This window comes from Epinephelus lanceolatus, chromosome 4, assembly GCF_041903045.1.
Source record: "Epinephelus lanceolatus isolate andai-2023 chromosome 4, ASM4190304v1, whole genome shotgun sequence".
NCBI classification, from domain to species: Eukaryota; Metazoa; Chordata; class Actinopteri; order Perciformes; family Serranidae; genus Epinephelus; species Epinephelus lanceolatus.
The window spans coordinates 39,915,730-39,938,614 of NC_135737.1; the positions used below are offsets into that span (position 1 = coordinate 39,915,730).

The 22,885-nt window shown below is 43.1% G+C and overlaps 1 protein-coding gene across 3 annotated transcripts in view; it reads left to right on the forward strand.

Annotated features, from left to right (window-relative positions):
• lsamp (limbic system associated membrane protein) overlaps positions 1 to 22,885 on the forward strand; it is a 754,238-nt gene that overhangs the window by 71,493 nt on the left and 659,860 nt on the right. The window contains exon 1 of one of the 3 annotated variants that reach the window (XM_033630981.2): positions 22,318 to 22,524. The exons of the other annotated variants lie outside the window; for them this stretch is intronic. Within the exon in view, the coding sequence (XP_033486872.2) occupies positions 22,461 to 22,524 (64 nt within the window). The 5' untranslated portion in view covers positions 22,318 to 22,460. Of the gene's footprint in view, positions 1 to 22,317; positions 22,525 to 22,885 lie in introns of those variants that run through there. 3 annotated transcript variants of the gene reach the window in all.

Consider the following 22,885-nt stretch of genomic DNA (forward strand, 5'->3'; position numbering starts at 1 on the left):
CATCTCTAAGAATAAAGCAAATATCAGAGGCCTGGTAGCCATGGCTTCCTGTGTCATTGTGCTGCTAATGACAGTTAGTTATTGGTCGGATCAGCTCACTGTGCTACACATCAACATCATCAATATGTGTGTGTGCTTTAGGAGAGGGATTGTTGTGTGTTCACTCATTCAGTCTGTTTCCAGGTGGATCTCAGTCAACTCTTCACTGAAGCTGCTGGATTAAGAGCTTTGTTTCAGTCTGTTTGGACATGTGACAGTGTGTTAAAGTGTTTCCTTCACATGTCCACCTGAGTTCAGAGAGAGCACTTATACAGTGGACATTAGTCTGTTTCTATCTGTGTGTGTTCTTTGTGTACAGGATGTTTCTGCTGATTGTGTGGAGGCTGTATTAAAGACAACACAACAGTGATGTGAGCACAAACATGCAGAGAGAAGGAGGTTAGAAATATCCAGCCACAGACGTCACAGAGATCACTCCTGTTTCTGTGACACTGGAGGATAAATGGATTTGAGAGAGAACAAAGGAGATATACAGGAAGTGAGATAAAGCCTTAAACCCTTCTCTGGAAATAAGCAGACACCAATACAAACACAAAACAGCTTCACGTACGTGTTATATGCCAGAGGTTGTGGAAAATTGAAATGATCAGCTCCAGCTGAAGCCCATGAAAAACATGAACAAGCTCTTTAGTTAATCTGCTTCTTCCAGTCAGCCTCCGTGTGAAAGCCTCCACAGTGGGTTCATTCAACACAGGCTGTGCTGCTCAATAGGCCTTACCTACAGCCACACTGATATGGACCTGACATTTACAGAGAGAGAAGAAGTCCTGACCATTGATGCTGCTGCTTTCTCACTGAGCCTCTTTATGTCTGATAACACACCTGATCTAGGACACACACACACTCTCTCTCATACTCTCTTATACTGTGAGCAGGATAGAGATGAGCCCTTGTTTCCTCTGACCCTCAGTAACAAAGTCACTGTGACAAATCAAAGACCAGAGATGCTCCAGTATGGACAGGGTGGAGACACTGGTGGTGCTGGGGAGGAGAAGGGTGGAGCAGAAACACACAGGCGACATTTTGACTTGACAGAGCAGGAGAAGCTCGGGTAGATAAGACACTGAAGACACAAAGCATGCTGGGAGCTAAAGTGCCCAGACAGAAGGAACTCTTGATGAGACAGCATCAGACGATGATGAGAGTCAGGTGTGTTGACAAACACATGATGGAGTTTCTTCCTGTAAACTTGCTCAGACCTCTGTTTCTAAAGGGACGTCACTGAGCTGTGATTGAAGCAGTGCATGGTGTCTGCACATATAGAGGGAACTCTGGACTCACACTGACAGAGGAAGATGATGCTGATATTAGTGCCAGTGTTAGAGGTGGAAAAGACCAAGACATCAGTATAACACAAGTCTTCTGGCCTCCGGGATGTTTGAGAGAAACAAGCTTTTCTAGCAGCAGAAAGAGAAACGTCACACTTCATTGGGTACATGGAGCTTTGTGTTGTTCATCTACAGTCCTGTAAACGACTTGTTAAACTGTGGCAGAGTCTCTGCTCTGAAAACAGTCCCGTCCTGCTCAACATGAAATAGTGTTTTCTCCATGTCAGAGCTGTGAGATGATGCAGTGCAGCGTTCACACACTCAGACTTTAAAGGACTTTTTGACTCAGTACAGTTTTTGACAATGCTGCATTTTTACAGATATTTGGAAGCTTGGCTCAGTTTAGCTCAGGTCAGGTGTGTCAGACAGAAACAGAGACAAGGAGTGAAAATAAATAATATCTTTATGTGTATCAGGAACGTGATGTATTTCAGGGATGTATTTCAGGGAGTTGAATTTCAAACCAATCCTCCCAGAAGTCCTGAATCCTCAGTAATTTCTAACCAGAATAAATAAAATAAAAGTATTCATGACAAAAACAGCTTAACGCGTCTGTTTGGTTTCAGACCTGCATCATATCAACACATTTCTAAAACACCTCCTACTGTACTGATGAGCTGACTTTAGAGATAAAGATGGACATTTTGTCATGACCCTGGGTTTATTTTCTTGTTTCATGTTATTCATTTGTCACTGTGTCATGTCTGGTTTTACTTCAGGTCTTTCTATGTTTTTTTATACATACTAAATTTGCTGTCACACCTGTCTTCATCAGTCTCGTTAGTCCTTCCCTGTTCTTGTTTGCTCCACCCTTGGGTCCATCCCAATACTTAAACTTGCATCCACATTTCCCTCACTTGCCTCTCTTCCTCGCGTCTTTGCTCTGCCCTCGTAAGACACGGGGGAGAGATGCAAGGAGAGAGTGAGGAGAACGAGGAAATATGATCATAGAATAAATAAAACATCCTTTTCTCTGAAACGTCACATGAAGCGATGTCCATTTCTAATGATGGCGAGAGCTGATCACAGCTGGATCAGCTGTCAGGAGGCTTTATTAACAGCTACAGAAAGTTTTAATGGAGTTTGTGTCTGTACATACATAACATTATATGAACATATATAATGATAAAGATACAGATACAGTTCTCAGTAACAGAGCAGCAGTGTTTTCTCTCTGTCTAACAATCACCTGCGCATGAACAACAACCTGTGTTCTGTATTTATAATCTGTACTGTGTCCTGCTCAGAGTCACACAGTGTGTTTATGATTTATTCATTATTTACATCTGTATTTGTTGATTTTCTGATTGTGAGTTCATTGTTTAATAACCCAGAATAAGATCATGGTGTCTTTGAACACTGGAAATGATTTATTAGGTCAAATGTTTCAGGGAAAATCAAAATTCTGTAACTCATCAACCCGACGCTCAGAAAATGACGGTCACTGATGTAAAAGTGTTTCTTGCTGACAGACAGACTCTCTGACAGACAGACTCTCTGACAGGCAGACTCTGACAGGCAGACTCTCTGACAGACTGACTCTCTGACAGACAGACTCTGACAGACAGACTCTCTGACAGACTGACTCTCTGACAGACAGACTCTCTGACAGACTGACTCTCTGACAGACAGACTCTGACAGACAGACTCTGACAGACAGACTCTCTGACAGACAGACTCTGACAGACAGACTCTGACAGACAGACTCTCTGACAGACAGACTCTCTGACAGACTGACTCTCTGACAGACAGACTCTCTGACAGACTGACTCTCTGACAGACAGACTCTGACAGACAGACTCTCTGACAGACTGACTCTCTGACAGACAGACTCTCTGACAGACTGACTCTCTGACAGACAGACTCTGACAGACAGACTCTCTGACAGACAGACTCTCTGACAGACTGACTCTCTGACAGACAGACTCTCTGACAGACTGACTCTCTGACAGACAGACTCTGACAGACAGACTCTCTGACAGACAGACTCTCTGACAGACTGACTCTCTGACAGACAGACTCTGACAGACAGACTCTCTGACAGACAGACTCTCTGACAGGCAGACTCTGACAGGCAGATTCTCTGACAGACTGACTCTCTGACAGACAGACTCTCTGACAGACAGACTCTCTGACAGACAGACTCTCTGACAGGCAGACTCTGACAGGCAGACTCTCTGACAGACTGACTCTCTGACAGACAGACTCTCTGACAGACAGACTCTGACAGACAGACTCTCTGACAGACAGACTCTCTGACAGGCAGACTCTCTGACAGACTGACTCTCTGACAGACAGACTCTTTGTTTGTATCCATAATTAAAGTTGATGATGGAATAACAGATCGTGAAGAGAAAAACTCTTTGCAATAAATGAAGAAAGTCGTTTGTTTTCTTTTCATGTTCAGATTTTTAACTCAATGGTGAATTAGAAAACAAATAAAATATAAAACTTGTCAGTGACACACTGAGTTTCATCTCTTATCTGTCTTCACTCTGTATGAAACTCCAGTGATGTTGTGCAGTGCTGTGCTGTCTAGTCAATAACTGATATCCAATCAGGGGGGTGTGTGGTCGGTAAAAGACTTCCGCGAAGGTTGCACTCGTGTATCCTACCTTCCCTCTCCTCTGAAAGCCTCCTCTCTCCTCGACTCCTTGACTCCTCAACTCCTCGACTCCTCTGAGTGCATTTAACGTATTGACACGTCCTACAAGATGGTGAGTCTCAGTCGATTTCCAGGTTAAGTGATCGAGGATAGAGGAGTCGAGAAGGGATATTGGGATGAACCTCTTGTTGTAAGCCAATCCTCATTTCCCTCCTTTTTGCCTGTGTCCACCTACTCCAGCTCTGTCTCGTTCTTGGGATTAGTTTCTGTGTGTTTCCCTTTGTTCCCTGTCAGTTTGTCTGTGTTCATCCCCTGCTCCATCTCCTGCCTGGTGGCTTGTGCTCTGTTTGGATTTCTTCCCTGAGTTCATCGTATTATCCCGGTTAGTTTTCAGTTTAGTTTTGGTTCTTCTTTCTTTGGGACTTTCAGTGACCTGCCTGTTTTAGACGTTTATCAGCTTAATTAAAGCTCGCTTTCTGTTAAACCTTTAACCTACCTGCTGCTCTGTATTTGGGTCCTTCCTGATCTAATACATGACACATGTTGGTTATGTAATTAAGTTTGCAATAGCAAATATATTCATGTTGTTGTGCTGTGCATCAAAGAAGCATCTGTCAGCTCCTCAACACATCTGGAGGCACATCTGGAGGAGAAAACACTTCCAAGCAGTGAGGTTAGTTCTGGATCAGAGTCCTGGACATGAACCTGACATTTCAGAGCACTTTAGTGTGTCTGAAGGAGATCATACAATATTTCCCTCCAGTATTACACGTGTGTCTGTTTCTGTATCAGCTGAATATATAAGATACAGTCTGATCTTCTCACTTAGAAGGACTCTGTGCTCTTATACATGCTCTCAGATGGAAGTGAAGTGGAACTAATGAGCTGTTCACATTTAGTTTTACCTTTGGGACATCACTGTGTCTTTATGGCTTTGCCTGTGATTGTTTTCAGATGAGAGCTTTGTGTAGTGAAAGGACAAAGTCATCAAGTGTCCACAGTTACTGAGACAACAGCAGGAACAGTTTCCAAAGTGTTTGGAGATCCACAGATATGAAATACTGAATATCCTTCATGTGTCCTTGTGGAAAGATTTCACCATTACAGACAGTTGAATGAACACAAGTATTAATCCTGTTTTTTTCTGTGGGGATGTGTCTTTCTTCCTGTTGCTCCTTCCTTCCTCCTCCTCCTCCTCCTCCTCCTCAGAGCTGCTCCCTTCCTGCTAAATGTTTGCATGAAGCTGAAATGAAAAGGATCAGTGTGAGCTTTAAGTCTCACAGAGACAGAAAGGGACAAATGTTGTTTCCTGTCTTTCCTCTTTCTCAGCTCGAGGCAATGAGTTGCTTATCTGTTGCACTCTGGGAAATTGGTTTCCTCCATCTACAGGTGTGATGTGTCTGTGAGCAGCAATAGGCTCGTCCCCCATCACTTCATTTACTTCCACATTTAATGAGACGTTTAGAAACAATCAGTGAGTATGCAGAGGGTGTAGGAGAGAAAGAAAGAGACAGATAGTGAAAGAGAGAAAAGAGTAGAGCTGAACTTTTGTCTGCCTGAAGGTAAAACCTTCTCTCTGATTCCTGTTTATAAAGTCTTACATGTCTGTAACAAATCCTCACCTCAGAAACAGAGAATTTACATTTAAATAGGAACACAGTGCTGTGAAGATAAAGTGTGTGAGGCCGGGGATAATGTCTTAGTGTGAGTCTGTCATCATATCTGCCTTCTAATGAATTCATACATAGAACTTATTAAAGGAACTTTATGGATTCATGAGATGCTTCATGTCTCCTCAACAAGCAGCAGATATTTGTGATGTTTGGCTCCATCACTTTACAGTTGATCAGCCTCACAGTTGGCCTGTGTCATTGTTTCAGTCCACAGCACAGTGTCCACTGCTCTCCTGTCTTATTATTCTGGATGCACTTGGTAACTTTCCATGTTAGTGTAAAAGCTGGAGGAGTTTTCTGGCTGCAGATGGATGCAAATCCTGTCCCTGCAGCAAATACTGGGGATTACTTCTGCATACTGTTATAATACATATCATGGTATGCTGATTCACTGCCTTCACATGCACACACACATCATATCTGAACAACACAGACAATTATTTCATGTTTGCTGGACTGGTTACACAGACTGAAATAGAGACACTAAATACTTTAAAGAAACAGACACACTGATGCTGAAATGATCTGGTACAGTAGATAAATAGTTCAACAAATCTCTTCCAGTCTCCTCCGTACAGCAGGTTTACTCATGCTGCAAACATCAGGCCTTTTTGTTTTCATTGTTCCACCTCTTCACTTCACTTCACACACTGTCAACATGCAGTGAGCAGTGATACATCACTTCTTTATACAAGATGAAATGAAGTGAATGTGCTGCTTTCTGAACTGGCAGCGTCCAGAACAACCGATCCAAGTTGTCTTCTAGATACAAATTAATTCTGTTGGAGAGTTTTAATTTGTCATTTGTCGTCATCATAATGTGGAACATTGTGTTTATTTGGTGTGTTGCTGGGCCTTTGTCTTGTTCAGGTGTTTACAAGAGACATTGCCAGTGCACTTGGGAGTTTGTAAATGGAAATAATGGCTTTGTTTGGCAGAGAAATGAAACATATTAGGATTGTGTGAGTTTATATATCAGATCCTTTTGGCTCTGGTTCCAGTGTTGTGTCTTTGGCAGCGATCCTCTTAAACTGTCTAGTCTATAGATGTGGTCTGACTGGGAGGCACTTCACCAACCTGGGTGGTGAGTGGTGACTGTCCATCATCTCAGGCTGGAAAATATGGAGCTGTGATGATGTTCAGAGGCCTTTAGTGCATCAGTACTGGACAGGCTGTGTCCAGTTTAAGCTCTGTTCACCTTTACTGTGCACGTTGGTGTCAAAGAGTGACGTCTGTCACGACTGCAGATGAGTTCAATAAAGTTTGACTTGACGAGGAAACACAGAGAGAATGAAGGACAGTTTATCTGCTTCACCAGCAGCCCTGGTCTTAACTGCTCCGATAACTTCTTGACCCCAACCGACACACACACACACACAGCTTGAGAGAAATGCCCTCACAACCGAACACTCGCTGTCATGTTGTTTACAAGAACACGCACAGCTGAAGGACAAATGTGATGTTGAAGACAGAGAAGGAGGAAAGAAACACAGAGGAGAAAATGACCAGCTTGTCCAGATTGATTTCCATCGACTGAGATGATCAGTTAGTGTGATTTCTGTAATTCATCCTTTAAATCTGAAGAGAGAAATCAAAATGGAGCCTTTGTAAGGTCGGTACAATCTCTGAGAGCAGGTCTCATAACTGCAGCTGACACAATGACGAGTATTGTCACAGTATCTGGACAAACAAAGACGATGACGACCTCTGAAGAGAAGGTCAGCTGACTGTTTACAACACTGTGTGAAACACATTTGTGAATGTAATAACCATCTGTGGTTATAAACCTGAGAGCAGAATGATAAATGAACGACACAGACTAAAAGATCAAATTGAGATTTGAGCTTCACAGTTTTTTAATGAAAAATAATGAAGGATTATTTTCTTTGTGCAGCTGAACAGATTGAATATGGAGGCACGATGAGACATAAAGCTGTTTATGAAAGGGCTTCTGCTGTCAGTATGATGTTGTGATTTTTAAACACATTGATTTAATAAGAATCCTTCTGCAGAGTAAAAAGTATTTTGTGGGAACACTGAGTCACAGTGAAGCTGTCTAATACCTGACAGCAGTGACGCTGCAGCCTTTCCCAGCCACAGTCTCCCTTTGGATGATTCAACAAACTGTATATCACAGTGTGATTATGGGATGTGATGCATGATGCAGACTGCAGCTACTACTGTTACTCTTTCTGTGTCTCAGCTGAAGTCATGCTCTCTTCAGGGAGCATCTTTCTCCAGCTCTGTAATGATTTCATGACTCTCTCATATTGAAGGGTCACTGCCCTCCAGAATGACCTTTGACCTCATTATAAACTACCAGTGGAGTTAAACCATCTTCAACAAACAGCTGAACTTCTCCTGGTGCTCTGATTTCTCCTCAACAGTCCAGCCTCACTTCATTTCCTCTGAGCTGCTCAGGCTGCTGTGTTGTAGGCTCTTCAGAGGTGATGTGGTGGAGGATGAGACGCAGCAGGCAGGAGGCCAGGAGAGAAAAGCAGAACATCATCAGCTGCTAACAGACCACTCACATGCTGCCTGTGTTTGTACTGTGGATCAGAGCTTCACATTATTACACACGATGGACGTGGATTTGTAGTTCATGTTTTGAAACCAGCTCAGCTAAAGTAAACTATCTGGACTGGACCATGGTGGAATGGAGCAGTGCTGTGTCACCACACACAGTTATTGACCTGTATTGTAATAACTCAATCATATTAAGTGTTTAAGACAGTTCAGTTTTGTGGCATCTCTTTAAGCTTCAGTTAGATCCCCATTTGAAAGTTGCAGAGAGTCACTGAGGACAGCCTGTGCAGTGTCCACTCACCTGTGTCTCACTCTGTTCTGACTCTGCAGTTGCATTTGTCGGCCTCTGGGACGACTGCTGTCGACCCACAGCTGTCTCACAGTGAAGGTGATGACAGGGCTCGGTCCTCTCTGAGCTGCCTGGTGGGGCGAGCGGAGTGTGCCTCTGTGTGAATGTCAGGGTAATCACCGTTAAGTGTAGCTAAGGCTGGATAGCTTTTTCTTTTACCTGGGGGTTTTCTGTTTCCTGTGACCATTTTTTTCCCCAACGCTCTGCCTGACAGACGGAGAGTCACTCATGGAGCAACATTTCATCCATCTCATATCCATCCACAAGCTTCATCACTTCTTTGTAGCTGCAGCTGTCCACCAGTAAAATCCAGATTTGGTTGTTTAGCCAGTGTAGCGCTACAGCCGACCTCTGCAGCTGAGGAGGGCTCACCTTTGGTGGGGTGTATTTCCTGGAGCTTCACGTTGTTGTGCTGTCGGTCGTAGTAGCTGAGGTGTTGTAACGAGTTGACAAAAGGCTCGTATCACAAATCATCCAGATTCTTCAGAATATTTTTAGCTGCCAAACACAAACTAAACTTTCAGCTGTCACAATCACAGGTCACAAAGTTTAGATAATGGATGAACATATGTGCAAACATTTGTGAATGTGACACAAACTGAAAAGACGTCTTCTCTGTTTCCTCGTCTTCACTCACTGACAGCACTCAGAGACACAAATAGAAACACATGCAGCAACACTGTTGTATAAAACCTCTGTAGGAACACATTTATCTCTGAATCAGTCCATCAAGCTGCTCGTCTTCATCCATAAGTGTCGGTCTGTGAGTAAGTACAGCCGTTCCCTCTTCAGCCTTTCACACAGTCGTTCTGACCAATAGACTGATTCAGTGGTTTCACTCTGAATAATTTCATGCTGCATTTCTGTTTGGAAACAAACATCAAGGGAAAAGAGAGCAGCAGATACTCTGGTTGTGTTTGGGTGCTAGAAACTGAGCGTAGGAAGGAAGTGTGATCCACTCAGATAACAGCGACACAGCCCACTCCACTCATTAACATGGTGACAGCTGTGAAGGGGAATGTGCACGGGGAGATCAATGAGGATTTGATCCAGTTCAACAATTTCCCTCCTGATGTGATTATTAGTTTCTCACATTATCAACAAGAAAAGAGTGTCAGAGAATAAACCAGAATATTTTACAGAGCTGAGAATATTTCTGCATCCTGCAGCACAATAACAAAGTCTAGATCTCTTATTCAACAATTCTATTGTTTGTCAAACTTTGCCTCAAATCAGAGGATCTGAGAGGTGTCAGGTTTTACAGTTTGTCACAATAAAACACACTCACGTCCCAAAAGACGAACAGCTTCAGCATTTTTCAGTCCAGAGCCGAATATAACAGCAACATTTCCCTTTTCAGATACTCATCCGGTTCACCACAGTGTTAGTCACAGAAAGTCTGTTCTCTCTCCAATCTTCTGAAAGCAGCTGAATCGACCTTCCTTATCGCCTCCAGCAGAAGAGAAAAGAGGTGGGAGGAAGAAAAGAAGTGAATGAACGGAGGAACAAAAACAGAAAGGCTGAAAAATTGAAAATTGATTTTAACGGTGTTTCTGTTGAACAAAAGCCTTTAAGGAGAAAATGCTCTATGTGCATAAATATTGTGATGGAAATGTGGTTTGAACCTAAAACATCAGGAGGAGACAGGATGGGCAGAGGGAGACAAACCAAGTGAGATAAGAGTGACAGAGAAAGAGAGGGGAAACTAAGACAACAGGAAATGAAAGGAATAAAGATGTTGAGAGAGAAAGACTCTAAAATGTTGTTTCATGCACGTCATGACAGGGAACAGACATTTTCATTTTTATTCTGTCACTATTCATCTGTCACCTCCTGCAGCAAAACCAATTTCTCACAGTGTTCAAAGTTCAGCTGCAGTTTGTCTTTTTTATCTCATAGAAATTCAAATAATGTTCACACAGAATATAACCTGCCACCAGTTTCCCCATCAGGTCATATATACTGGTTACCAGTTAGACTAGAAGTGTACATTAACAGCTGTGTAAAGAAAAACTATAACGACAACAGACCGTGTATCATGCCGATGTTAAAGGACACCTTTTTCTGTTGGTTTCTGACGCCACAAGTCACTGCCCAAGTGCTGATTTGACAATTTCAGGGTGAGACCAGGCTGTAAAGACGTAAGGGAGTTTGTGTGGAGAAGAGAGGCGCTGTGACGTTGTTTTTTAAAGAGGTGGAGAGAGAGAGGTGATAGAAAAGAAAATCATACATCCCATAATTGTCTTTCCCAACAGAGAGGAAACTCTCGGCAGTCTGGACACATAAAAGTTGTTCACAATTCTTCTTCTGCTGGTTTTGTTTCAGGTGTTTTATTTTCAGTGTGTGGAGGTTTGGTGGAGGAGAAGAGGCTGTACAAACATCAGTGATGTGACAACTTGTTGGTCTTTGTACAGATCAGTGTTGTCCTGAAGGCAGGAAGGCTCCCTGTTGCCTCTGAGAAACACTGACTTTATAAGATACTAAAGAAGCAGCTGCTCTGACAATGACTCAACACAAGCAGCTCTGGGAACTGAAGCTACAAACATGTGAAGTCTGGAGCCTCTTGAACAAACCTGACAAGCTGCCACTCTAAACTGCTTCTCCCACAACATGAACATGTGCTGTAGTGAGGTCACTAATAATTACATGTGCTTTGTTCAGTCTGTTTCCATCCTGTAGCTGTACTTTGACACATTCATCTAAACCTGTGAAAGAGTCTCACAGCTTCTATGACTGCAGTGTCTTTTCACAGGATGTCCCATGTGTTAGTGTGAGGGTGTGTAACAGCAGCTCTCACATCACTTTATCTGCTTTTATCAGACGGCAGAATTAACTTCAACAAGCTGTTCCTTGTTTCTAAGCGCTAAATGCTCTGGCTCCACAACACCTCTCAGACCTGCTCAGTGCTTATGAGCCAAACAGGTCTCTCAGGTCGTCTCACACAGGCCGCTTTCAAGGATTAAAGTGTGGGGAAGCTTCTTTGACCTTTAATGCTCCAAACAGCTTCAGATGACCTCAGATACCCCAGTGTGGAGCTCATTTAATAGAAAGCTTCAAATGCAGCTTCTTCTTTTGACCAGCTTCCTCTGGACTTTTTATGTGTGTGTGTTGAGAGAGAATTTTGGTGGATGAAAATTGAATGTGGGCTCAGTTTAATATTTTTGTTGTCTGCTGTTCTCATGCAAACCACACTGAGTCTGTCTGTGTATGAAATGAGATATAAAACTCGTCCTGACAGCTGTGTTGAGCAGTGTAATCATCACAGAGACGACTGCACAGCAGAGAAGCGCAGGCCACCACTGGACTTGTTGATGCATCGAGGCGTTATTTCCACCTCCCTGCTGTGAGCTCCACAGCGCTGCTGGACACCTGGTGTGCTTCGCTGAATGCCAGCTCACTCCCTGTTGTGGGATTTGGTGTCAGTCTTGGTCACTGTCCAATTAGGAGTGTGTATCTCATTAATGCTGATCAGGCTGCTGATGAAATTTAATTTGCTTTAAAGTATTTATACGTACAGTAAAGGCTGTAGATTTGGTTTAAATTTGTCCCATCCCATTTCCTGTACCTGGATATCACACAGGGCATATAGGGACAGCATGTACTGTGTCTCTGGTCCTGATGTTTTATCTGCTGATATGAAGTTATTAGTCTTTATTGGAAACAATTATGTTCTTCAGTTTTCTCTGTGTGACTGAGAACCATCAGTGGAGACAAACTTTTTTTACTCTCTTTGTTGTCTCATCACGGCTCAAACTAAACACATAAACTCAGTGAGCTGTCACATGTTATTGAGTCATGTGTTGTCTCTGCTGTCTCTCTACCTTTCTGCCCATCAGTAATGTTTCAGTACAGCAGTGCTGCTCGTCTCTAATGAGCGGTCACACTGAGCTGTTGAATATTCGTAGCTCTGAATGTGCTGATCATTTGTAGCTTCCAGCTCTGGTTGCTGCCAGCAGGGCAGATCTGCTGCTCTGAGTGTGAACTGGCTCCTGTATGCTGCATCATGACCTGATCCTGTACTGCTGGGAGCTCTGTGAGGTCACACCTGTCGTCCACAGCACTGTGTGAGCCAGCATGCAGGAGGACAGAGCTGCAGGGACTGGTCAGAGTGTAGGAGTGCAGAGACAACAATGGACAGAGGGACACAGAGACACACAGAGACAATATGAATCACTGAGTGAAAACCTGAATCATTATTTTGGGAGTTGGTGCTGAAGTTAGTGGTGATCTGTGTGCTGTTAATAAGTGATGTCAGTTAAAGCCTGGTGTGCCTCCTCTGTCATCATCAGACTGGAGCTGTGGAAAAACACAGGTGTCACTAATCAACACTAACCACTCTCCTGCTCGACCAACATGGCCGTCATTAATGTTCTGAATTACAGCTGGTGTTTTTCCTGCTATGATCTGTCCCATTTTAGAGCTTCCTCCAAATGCAGCTCTCTTTAGCTCAGTTTAAAGGACACAAACAAATCTTCTCCTCAGTGTCCCATAATGCACTGTGGGATGATTCTGCTGAGTCATGCTGGTGCTGATTGTGTCGTGTTCATGTCAGAGGGGATCTACTGATGGCAGAGATGGGAAAGAGTCACATGGTTACAACTTATTAACGTTCAGATGGAGTTGGCCCCGAGTTGCAGAACATTTTCCAGATGCACCCACACACACACACACACACACACACACACACACACACACCAGTCCCAATCCAGTGTTTGTTTTGTTAATATAACATCTGTGACTCTACAAACAACAGCAGCCTTCTACACATTTCAACACTTGTTCCACTGAGACACCAGATGGATCCAGTTTGATTTGTCACAGTGGTGTTCAGAGGAGGTCATTTCATGGTTTAGATAACTGTGACTTTTCCAGTCTGAATGTTGAAGTATCTTTGGGCGAGATCCTGAATCCCAAATTGCTCCTGGTGGCTGTGCCATCAGTGTGTGTGTGTGTGTGTGTGTGAATGTTGAGCAGGTGGCATCTTCTATATGTAACAGATTAATGTGGGTTTATCTTATTTATTAATTGTGTGTGTGTTATTGTGTTTACATCTCCTCCCTGTGTCCCTGCGGTTTCTGTGTGTGTGCATTCACCGTCGCTGCGTTGTTAACGAGTGTGCGCATGCGCGTCAGAGCTCTTTCCAACTGACAGAGAGGTGAGCCGCGTCACTGACACTTCCTGATAAAACTGTATTTGTCAGTGCGATAAATGTGACACTTCCATGACCTAATGTCTGTATCTTGTTCTGTATCATATCAGCTTCATTCTGTGTAAATCCTGTCAATATCTGAGATCGATAAATACAGTTTTTAATTGATTATATGTTGAGACGTTGGGCAGCCGTTAGAGAGCTGAGCTCGTTCGTGTAGCTGGCGTCGTTTCCATGGCAACAACACAGCGCTGTAACTTGTGTAGTTATTAAGTTGTGAGACATAAATGTGGATGAGTGTTGTGATTTTCTGTGTTTATAATTGTTGAAGTGATGAAATATTTTGTACTATGTGATTAATTATTTATTTATATGCCGATCAATATTGTGACGTCATGTTGTTATTTACAGTGATCGTCACTGGGTGCTGTGATTGTTGCTGTTGTGTCTGAAGCTTGATTGTGTTCAGTGGATGTATTTATTGTGTAAGTGTCAGAGAGGAAAGCTGAGCAGACACACACACTGACAGCTGATGAACTTGTTGTGAATATATTTTCAGCAGAGAGATCACTAGTAAAGAGCAGAGATCCAGTCCTGCCTCCTGCCTCTTCATTATAAACACCAGAACACAACGCAGGACACCACAGACGTGACACCACCGCTTACAGATATAAACCTGTGGGAACTGTTCAATCATTAGGACTCTTTTACAAATCTAGCTACATAAAGTCTGATAAATACAGTTGGTTAAAGCTTGATGTGAAACCACCTGTTGAGCTCAACACATCAACACTGAGCAGTTTGAAGTTCACACTGAATTCATTTGAATATAACAAAATGGTTGTGTGTGTAAATGTATCTGATGTAGGCCAGTACCCTGCAGTTCTCAGTTTAAATGAAGGCCACATCCTCACATGATGTGAACTTTGTGACTCTGTGGAGTCAGTGTTTATCCTCAGAGGGATGATGTGTGTCCCCTCAGTGTCCAGTCCTTGGTCCTGTCCTCTCATATCTCTCCATGTTCTCCTCTATCTGATCCAAAGCTGGACAGCTGTCCTCCCTCCCAGCCTGTCTTCTGTCAGAGCCAGAGGGCTGGAGCTGCTCTCTTGTGTCCTGTCAGTGGTTGGACCTCAGCTCTGTCTGTCTCTTCTCCACCAGACTCCACAGACAGAGCGACCACACACACACTGACCTCCATCTTCTGTCCTTTAAAGCAGGACAAAGCTTCACGTCTCCTTCAGTCATGTCATTGTCACTGTCCTGCTGTCTGCTGTGACTCAATAATAGAGCTTTAAATAGGATCCATCACAGTGCTTTGGTGACGTTTTAATGAAGACGTTCAGAGCTGTCATTGATTATTACTTTTATATCAAACCTCCAGATGTGAAGATTTTCAGACGAGCTGTGTGCAGATGGGATTTTATGATTTGGTTATTTGTTTTAATTTGGTGCATTTCTGGAAAACAAGTGATCATTTTTAAGCTTCTGCTTCTACACATGATTTTCTTCGACCACCTGCTCCTCTGTTTCCTCTCCTCAACTGTCACTGAACAGTTTGGCTGACGCTGACTATTTTGAATCCCATGATTCATTCAGGAACAAGTTTGTACTCTTTTATTTTCAGTGTGTTTCTGGTGTTTTAAAACGAGACAGATTCCCTCTACACACTGACACCTACACAGTCTGGTGATGTGAGAGACAGATTCATTTTCCACTGTGGCGTTCATGTGCAGTCAAATGATCTCAGTGCTGTTTGACCCAAAGTGTGTGTAATCCTTCTCCTGAAAGTTTCCTCCAGCAGGTCTGAGATCAGTTCATCAGAGCTGAATGGAAACTCATAATGTGTCAGCTGATGGTGTTAACAAGATGTCGTCCTCTCTTTCAACACAACATTAACTTATAATAACTGTCGCTCCGACAGCAACCAGCCGATCCACTGAGTGTAGAAGTGAGAGAACAGAGGAGGACAAAGAGAGGAGGAGGAGAGGAGGAGGAGAGGAGGAGACGCTCTGTCAGTCAGGGTTTTGTCTCCTATTGACTGTGTTTGAACTGGAGTCAGCTCAGACTGAACTGGTTGTGTCAGAAATCACTGGAGAGTCTCAACTATTTAGCTCCTCTCATCTTTTTCCCACCTACACATTTCACTCCTGTTGTTCCTCTTAATGGAGTTGATTGGGAATATGTTGCTATGGAAACAGTTTTCAGCAGCTGGATCGGCTGGACTGAAGTCAACCCACCACATCTGTCCTTTCATCCATATTCAGTCCGACTCTGACTTTTAGTCGCGCTCCTGTTTGATTTGACCTTCGACCTGTTTGTAATGTAGCGTCACTGTCCTGGTTATAAGATGATTCAGTTCATACCTGGTGTCTGATGATGTCACTGTCTCTCTGTGTTGCTGTTTCAGGTTAAAAAGCAGCAGCTACGTATCATGTCCAGTCCTCACTGAGGATTATGGTGTCACACAGGCTGTTTTTAGAGTGAGAGCATTGTGACGGAGGAGGATAATCATTTATGATGTGGAGTTATTGACAAGCAGAAGGTCTTACAGGATGTGAGTGAGACAGACAGGATGGATGAGGGAAGATGACTCCACAGTACTCTGGTCCTGTGTGTGTGCTGCTCACTGATACTGTGACTCTGTGCTGATGGACTGATTGTCATTTAGAATATTAGAGGAAAACTCAGCGAGGTCTGAAGTGAATTATTGTCAGTAAATATTAAGGACACCTGCTGTGCCAGAGGCAGCGCTTCATTTGAGTTGGAAACACCACAGATTTTCCTGCCAGTTTACACAACGTGCTTCAGTTTAGCTCTGCTAACAAAACAATGAAGAACAACAGAGATTGTGGTGTCATGTTTATCAAAGCTGGTCAGCAGCCTGTGATGCAGCACACGGGGGATAAACTGTTGTGTTGGTTACTGAGAGTCAGAGACATTCATGGAAAATATGTGAAGTCATTAGTTCAGTTAAGTGCGAGAACAATTAGCCTGTAATTAGCACGGAGCTAATCTGCTCTGCTGCAACTCATTTGTGTTGTTTCAACCTACGCAGTGTCAGATTTATTGTTCATGTTAATGCCTCAGTGACAGAAGACACAGATTATAACAACGACTGCAGACAAAGAATTAATTTCACATGATAACAAGGTCACTCATCCCATCATCTGTCTTCCTTTGCTGATGTTTGCAGTGTAGCACGAGGATGCTGCTGCTACAGATGTTCATGTGGTCACATTTCTGCCACATGTTGCTCACTAAGGACATTAGTGACACATTTCTATGTCTGACGTCCTGCAGGATGTTTTCTGGTCACCTGTAAATTACTTCAGTGTGTGATGACATCATCACTGATATGTTCTGTCCATGGTCAGCAGGTGAACATTGACACTGTACATCAGTGCAGCTCAAACACAGTTATGAAAGACACCATTTCCTGCAGGGTGAAGTTGAGACGACGGCCGTGTTTGACCGAATAAAACAAAGTGTAAAAGTGACTCATCAGAAACACAGTTAGAAATGGCGGATGCTGATCTGGAGAGAGGATTTGGTCTGACAGGAGATGTGGAAGTGAACGAGCTAACAAGTCTGCAGAGACTCAACGAGAGAATTGTCAGGAGAACAGCTGAGGTCTCTGTTTTTCTGTTCATACAGTACATCCACACGTTTAATCAAGGAGTTCATGCACGCTGTGTGCAATCACACACACACACACACTGAACACACTCTGATGTTCACAAGAGAAGCTCAGTGTCAGAGATGTGTTGTATCATTTACCTTCAGCTTAGCAGAGATATTATTAATTCAAGGAGAATGAGTTGGATCAAATCCACTGTGAAGACATTTATTCAATTGTATGAATACAAGGCACCTCTTAACTAATATTCATTTTTATCACAACCATGTCTCTTTTTTATCTGTTACTGATATTATAGTTGATAACAAAGAGTTCTGTGTGAAACGATGATCCACCAACTCAGCAGCTGTTTTCCTCCTTTTCTTAATGTGTAGTTGTTGCAGACAGTTGAACACTGACACCAGACGTCCAAACAAAATCCCATTGTTCTTTTTTTAACTGGCTGTCCATCATCTTCTTTCCTCCTCTAACTCATCTATGAAGAGACGCTGCAGCTGGTGTCTCTCTGTTCACAAGAAAGGAGCTTCTTTAATGGAGAGGTAGTGAAGTGGAGAGATAATCGTCTTAATTACTGCTTTTCTATTAATTCCTCATTAATGTTATTTTTGTAGACACAGTCTCACGTCTCTCCTTCCTGTCTGAGTATTCAGGACGACTTCTGTTAGCAGTGAGATCCAGTTCTCTCTGTGGAGTAAAGACCCAGTGACAGAGACCAACCCACTTTTAACTGGCTCTGAAGCAGAAAGTGATGCTCTGCTCCGCAGACATTTGGCTCTCTGTCAGAGGCAAACTGTTATCAAACCAACGTCTTTAGGGAAGCTCTCACACATTTACGTGTCTGCGGCTGAGAGCTGCAGTGTTGCAGCAGAGAGTTCAAGTATAATCAGAGCAAAACAGTCATAAATCAACGCTCTCCTCAGAGTCACAGGTAATCAGCTGGGGGTCTGCTGTGATGGAAGCCGCTGGGATGGAGTCACTAGAAATAGACGGAGGAGCTCTTTATTCAGGACAGAGACCAACAGCAGAGGAAACGAGAGCTCCGACAGTCATTAGCATCAGAGCACAAGTAGCACAGAGTATCTGCAGCTTTACTGTAAATGATCCACTTCTGGAGGTCACAGCTCAGAGTGGAGAGAGTGCTGTGTAATGTGGGGTCATATTTACAAGTTGGATCCATACAGATCTTTTCTGAGCTGTATCCTGATACTTGATGGATGGAAAGTTAAGCAGGAAACATTCACTGTTAGACTTATTACATCTGACAGTAACTGCTGAGAGTCGGGCCTGCTGTGAAGGAACCAACACTTTGCTCAATGAAAAGTTATCTGACAACTGGATTTCTGGATCTTTGGTGGATATTTTGACTCAAAGGATGAATCATAAAGACTTTGGCAGCCTCCTGACCTTTCCTCCAACACATGCACTCATTTACCTTTGTTGACACATGTGCAGTGTGAATTATGTGTGAGTACATGACGTCCTGAAGCTCCTCTCTGGCAGGTGGAAAGAAGCAGCTGGCACAGAGCATGTGTATCGAAGGAGAAATATATTTGGAGCATCAGTGGAGTTAGCCGTGAGCAGGACTGCAGTGCAGGGGAACTGGATTTTCCTGAATTGGGGGATAAAAGTGAGCAGAGAAAATATGTGTGTGTGTTGTACTGGCTGTGAAAATGCATCTTCCTCTGGGACAATAAATCTCAATTAACTGTGTTCTTCAAGCAAAGCATTAAAATATGGTCAGAATAATTGCTAACACACTGTGTGAGTTTATTTAATATTAAAGACATTAAAGCAACACAGTAAGAATATTATTATATGTTATTAATAGTTGGTTGTTGATGAACGCAGTGAGAACAGCAGTCGTCTCTGTAGAGCTCTGTCTCCACAGTGAACCAGGCTCTGTGCTCTGCTGCTGCTCTGTCTCTGTCCATGCTGCTCACTGGGAGGATGGATCCACTCACTGGACTCCAGTTTGTCGCTGCTGCTTGAAGAGGAACTTAACACCTCCTGAAAGTCTTGTCTTTGCTGACTCCCAGTGGCTTCACTTCTCACCATCAAGCAGTGACGTACAGGTGGACTCCAGCACCTGGTGACATCACTGTGGGCTGTGTCAGTGTCTGTTCCCACTCCAAATATCAGAGCAGTTTTGTTTCTGGTCTGTTCATCAAGTCACTCCAGGGAAGAAGAATCAAAGCTGAGAGTCTCTGGTGGGAGACAGAGTGATGCAGAGTCACAGATGTCTCCATGTGAATCAGCACAGATCACTTCAGCTTTATTCTCACCTTCTGTGGTTGATTTATCTGCCTGTTGTTTGCTCTCTACCTCCATCATCTCCTGCCTTTCTCTTTTATCTCTTTGTTTTGATGATCTCTGTCTCTGGTGTACGGTTGATCTGCAGAAAAGTAAAGCCTACTTTGAATTCCCAGCATGCCTCTTGATCTGAGAGTGTATCCTGGACAGTGAACACGTTGCCTTGTCTCATGCCACTGCCATATGTTTCCATATTTCCTCCTCATATATTTTCCTGACGGTCGACGCAGCCCCCAAATTCAGCAGCTTTATCTTAAATCTTTCACAGTGACATCCAGAGGTTTGCTGGAGGACAGAAACACTGTGGGCTGGAAATGAATTATGAATCAAGACACTTAGAGGTCAGGAGCTTTGAACTCAGTGTTCAGTGTGATAAGACATGAGTGGACTGCACTCTGTTAAATGAATCAGAGTGTTTCTCTCTAATGAGGGAATGTAATGAGGGGGACGTGTTTTTACCTACAGTGGTGATGTCACTGATCACACACACACACACACACACACACACACACACACACACTTGACTTATCTGTGAGAATCAGCAGTCTCACGTCTCCGACTCTGACAGTAAACTCTATGTCTCATCAGGTTGTTTTGATGGATTCAGTCTAACCTTTGCTTTGTTTCTCTTGCTGCTGGCATGTTGTGATGAGAACAGTCTTCTTCTCCTCTGAGCCTCAAATACAAATGAGCAGTGTGACAGAAACAGGTGGGGAGATGTAAATAAACCCTCCAAACACAGTGGGCCTGTGTCGTCAGGTCTTGTGGGTGGAAGCTGAACACAGATGGAAACTAAAAGGAAACAAAAGTGAGAAAACAAATGAAGCAAATACAAATATAATATAAAATGTGTCTCCAAGCAGCAGTGTTTCTTCTGTGTGAGGGCAAAGATCCAAAAACTAAGTTCAGTTTATACTGTGAAATGACAGAAAGCACCTGTTGTATTTTATTATTATTAGTATGAAATGATGAGTGTGTCTGTGTCAGTGACGACTGTGCAGCCATTTACTGAACAGAAGAGTCAAACAATGAAACGTATCATTACTGCTGCTGCTAACTGCTGTTTACTGAGCAGGGCTGCTGCTGGGATGGAAAGTGAAAACACACCCGTATATTATATGATTTAACACTGATTCACAAGGCATTAACTTCTTTATCAAACACCAATCATTCAGTCACACCATGGTGACCCATATGAACAGAGCTGGTGTTATCTCTGCATCAGATGATGAGGTTTAGAGATGTCATATATATCTACAAAGGTATGTCTGCTTTAATGTTAATGTGAGGATAATTCTGAATGTGATGCTAATGAAAACTTTAATGTTGAGACATTTGGAAATAAAATATCACCATTTTTTAGTAGTTGAAGTTTTTACTCTCACTGCAGCTGGAGTTAAATCTAAAAGCTAAAGCAGCAGCTTGTGTGACTGTGTGAGAACTAAGTGTAATAAATCTAGTGTCAGGATGTCTTTGGGGTAAAACACCACACTTGTATGCACACAGATAACTGGCTTTCTCCACTGAGACCAACTAAACTCTCTTCACTTTGAACTCTAACAGATATTAGCACATATGGGACCAAGCAGCTCCTATAGATACACTCAGAGGACTGTACACTGACAGGACATTTATTTTAGCTTTTAATTACATGTCAGAAGGAGAACATGTGGGTGATATCATCTGGACAAAAATAACTTTCCTTAATATGCAAATATTCCATATGTGCTTTTATCTTCACCTTTTGTCCTTCATTCATTTTGCTATAGTTACACATATAGATTATTGTGACTGTTGTTTCCTGTTTAATAATCCTTTTTTGTTAAAAGGAAACGTTTACAACAGAATCAATAATATGTTTTATCAATGTTTGAAAAGTTTCAATTATTGAAAATATAGCAAATAAAAGTGTCTTTATTTGTAATATTTATTTTATTGTTCATGTATTTTACATCCTAGCCTGAGGAGATATTTGTGAGCCATGAATTTTTCCAAACAGGAGACATCAGTATCCACTGTTGACTCGACAACTGAATATTTAATTGAAATTGACTTGTAAATGTGGCGGCAGAGGTGAACAAATAAAGAGGGAAACTATAAAGTTGTCTTTTGTGCTATTTAATAAAGTGATAGAACAGATAAGAGTTATGGCAGAAGAGCTCTGACACCTGGAGGTCTGACAGAGAATCACAGCATCACTCACATAATATAATTCAAACTTAGAAATGCACAGCAAAGGGAGGCCTCCAGGTAACTGATACCTGACCTGAGAAACAAGCTTGTCATACACTAATGGACACTCTCCAATATCACAGTGAACCTCAGGTGTAATGAGGCCTTATAAGGAAACAGAGACATGCCCATATATGGTCATGAGTAATTGAGTTCCAACTGCAAACAGGTGATTTCCTTTCTACTTCCGGTCCCCTCTCCTTCACTTCTTCCCTGTCCAGCAGTGAACATGCTGAGAGGCAGAAAGAGTGAGAGCCTCGATGTGACAAATCATGGCTGTGCTGCTGAATGACATGTTTTGGATTTGTTCACATGAGTTCTGCTCTTCGTGCTGAGTCATGAAACACACTGACCACACACACTCTGCCTGTGGATGAGTGTGTCGGTAGATGTCGCCCCAGTCCGTGTAAAGCAGCAGCAGCCGCAGCAGTGACAGAGTCTCCAGCTCTTGTGTTCACCAGCACCGTTCAGACTGGGATTTCTTCCTCCGCTCGGCTCCATTCGCAGCGCTTTCTCTTCTGGAAATTAACCGCTGGAGACGGAGCTTGGTCGGGAAGAGCGCGGAGCGTTTGCACCTGACTGAAGGACACCATGCTTTACTTCTGGATACACGCCGTGTGGATCCCCGCCGTCGCTTTCCTCTTTGGATTTCAAGGCAAGGGATGGTTTCATTCTTTTCATTTCATGTCCGGACGTTTTCCACTAGGGAACACGGGAGTTGAGAGGGAAATTACAGCTACCGTGGATGTTTATTGTGCGTCTGTCCGTCTGCTGCTGACTCGAGCTCTGAAGGTATGTGAAGTGACTTCCCTTCCTGAAAACACCTGACATGACAGAGAGAGCTCCTCATGGCGAAGCTGTTGACTGTTCCAGTAGAGCTGTGTTTGTTTCTCTAAATAAAGTTAGTGAGGAGTGAAGCTGAGCTGAGCTGACAGCTGCAGTCTTCATGTACAGTAGCAGTGTGTGACACAGAGAGGAGAGCAGCCTCAGAGGCTGATGGTGCAGCTGACAGCTTC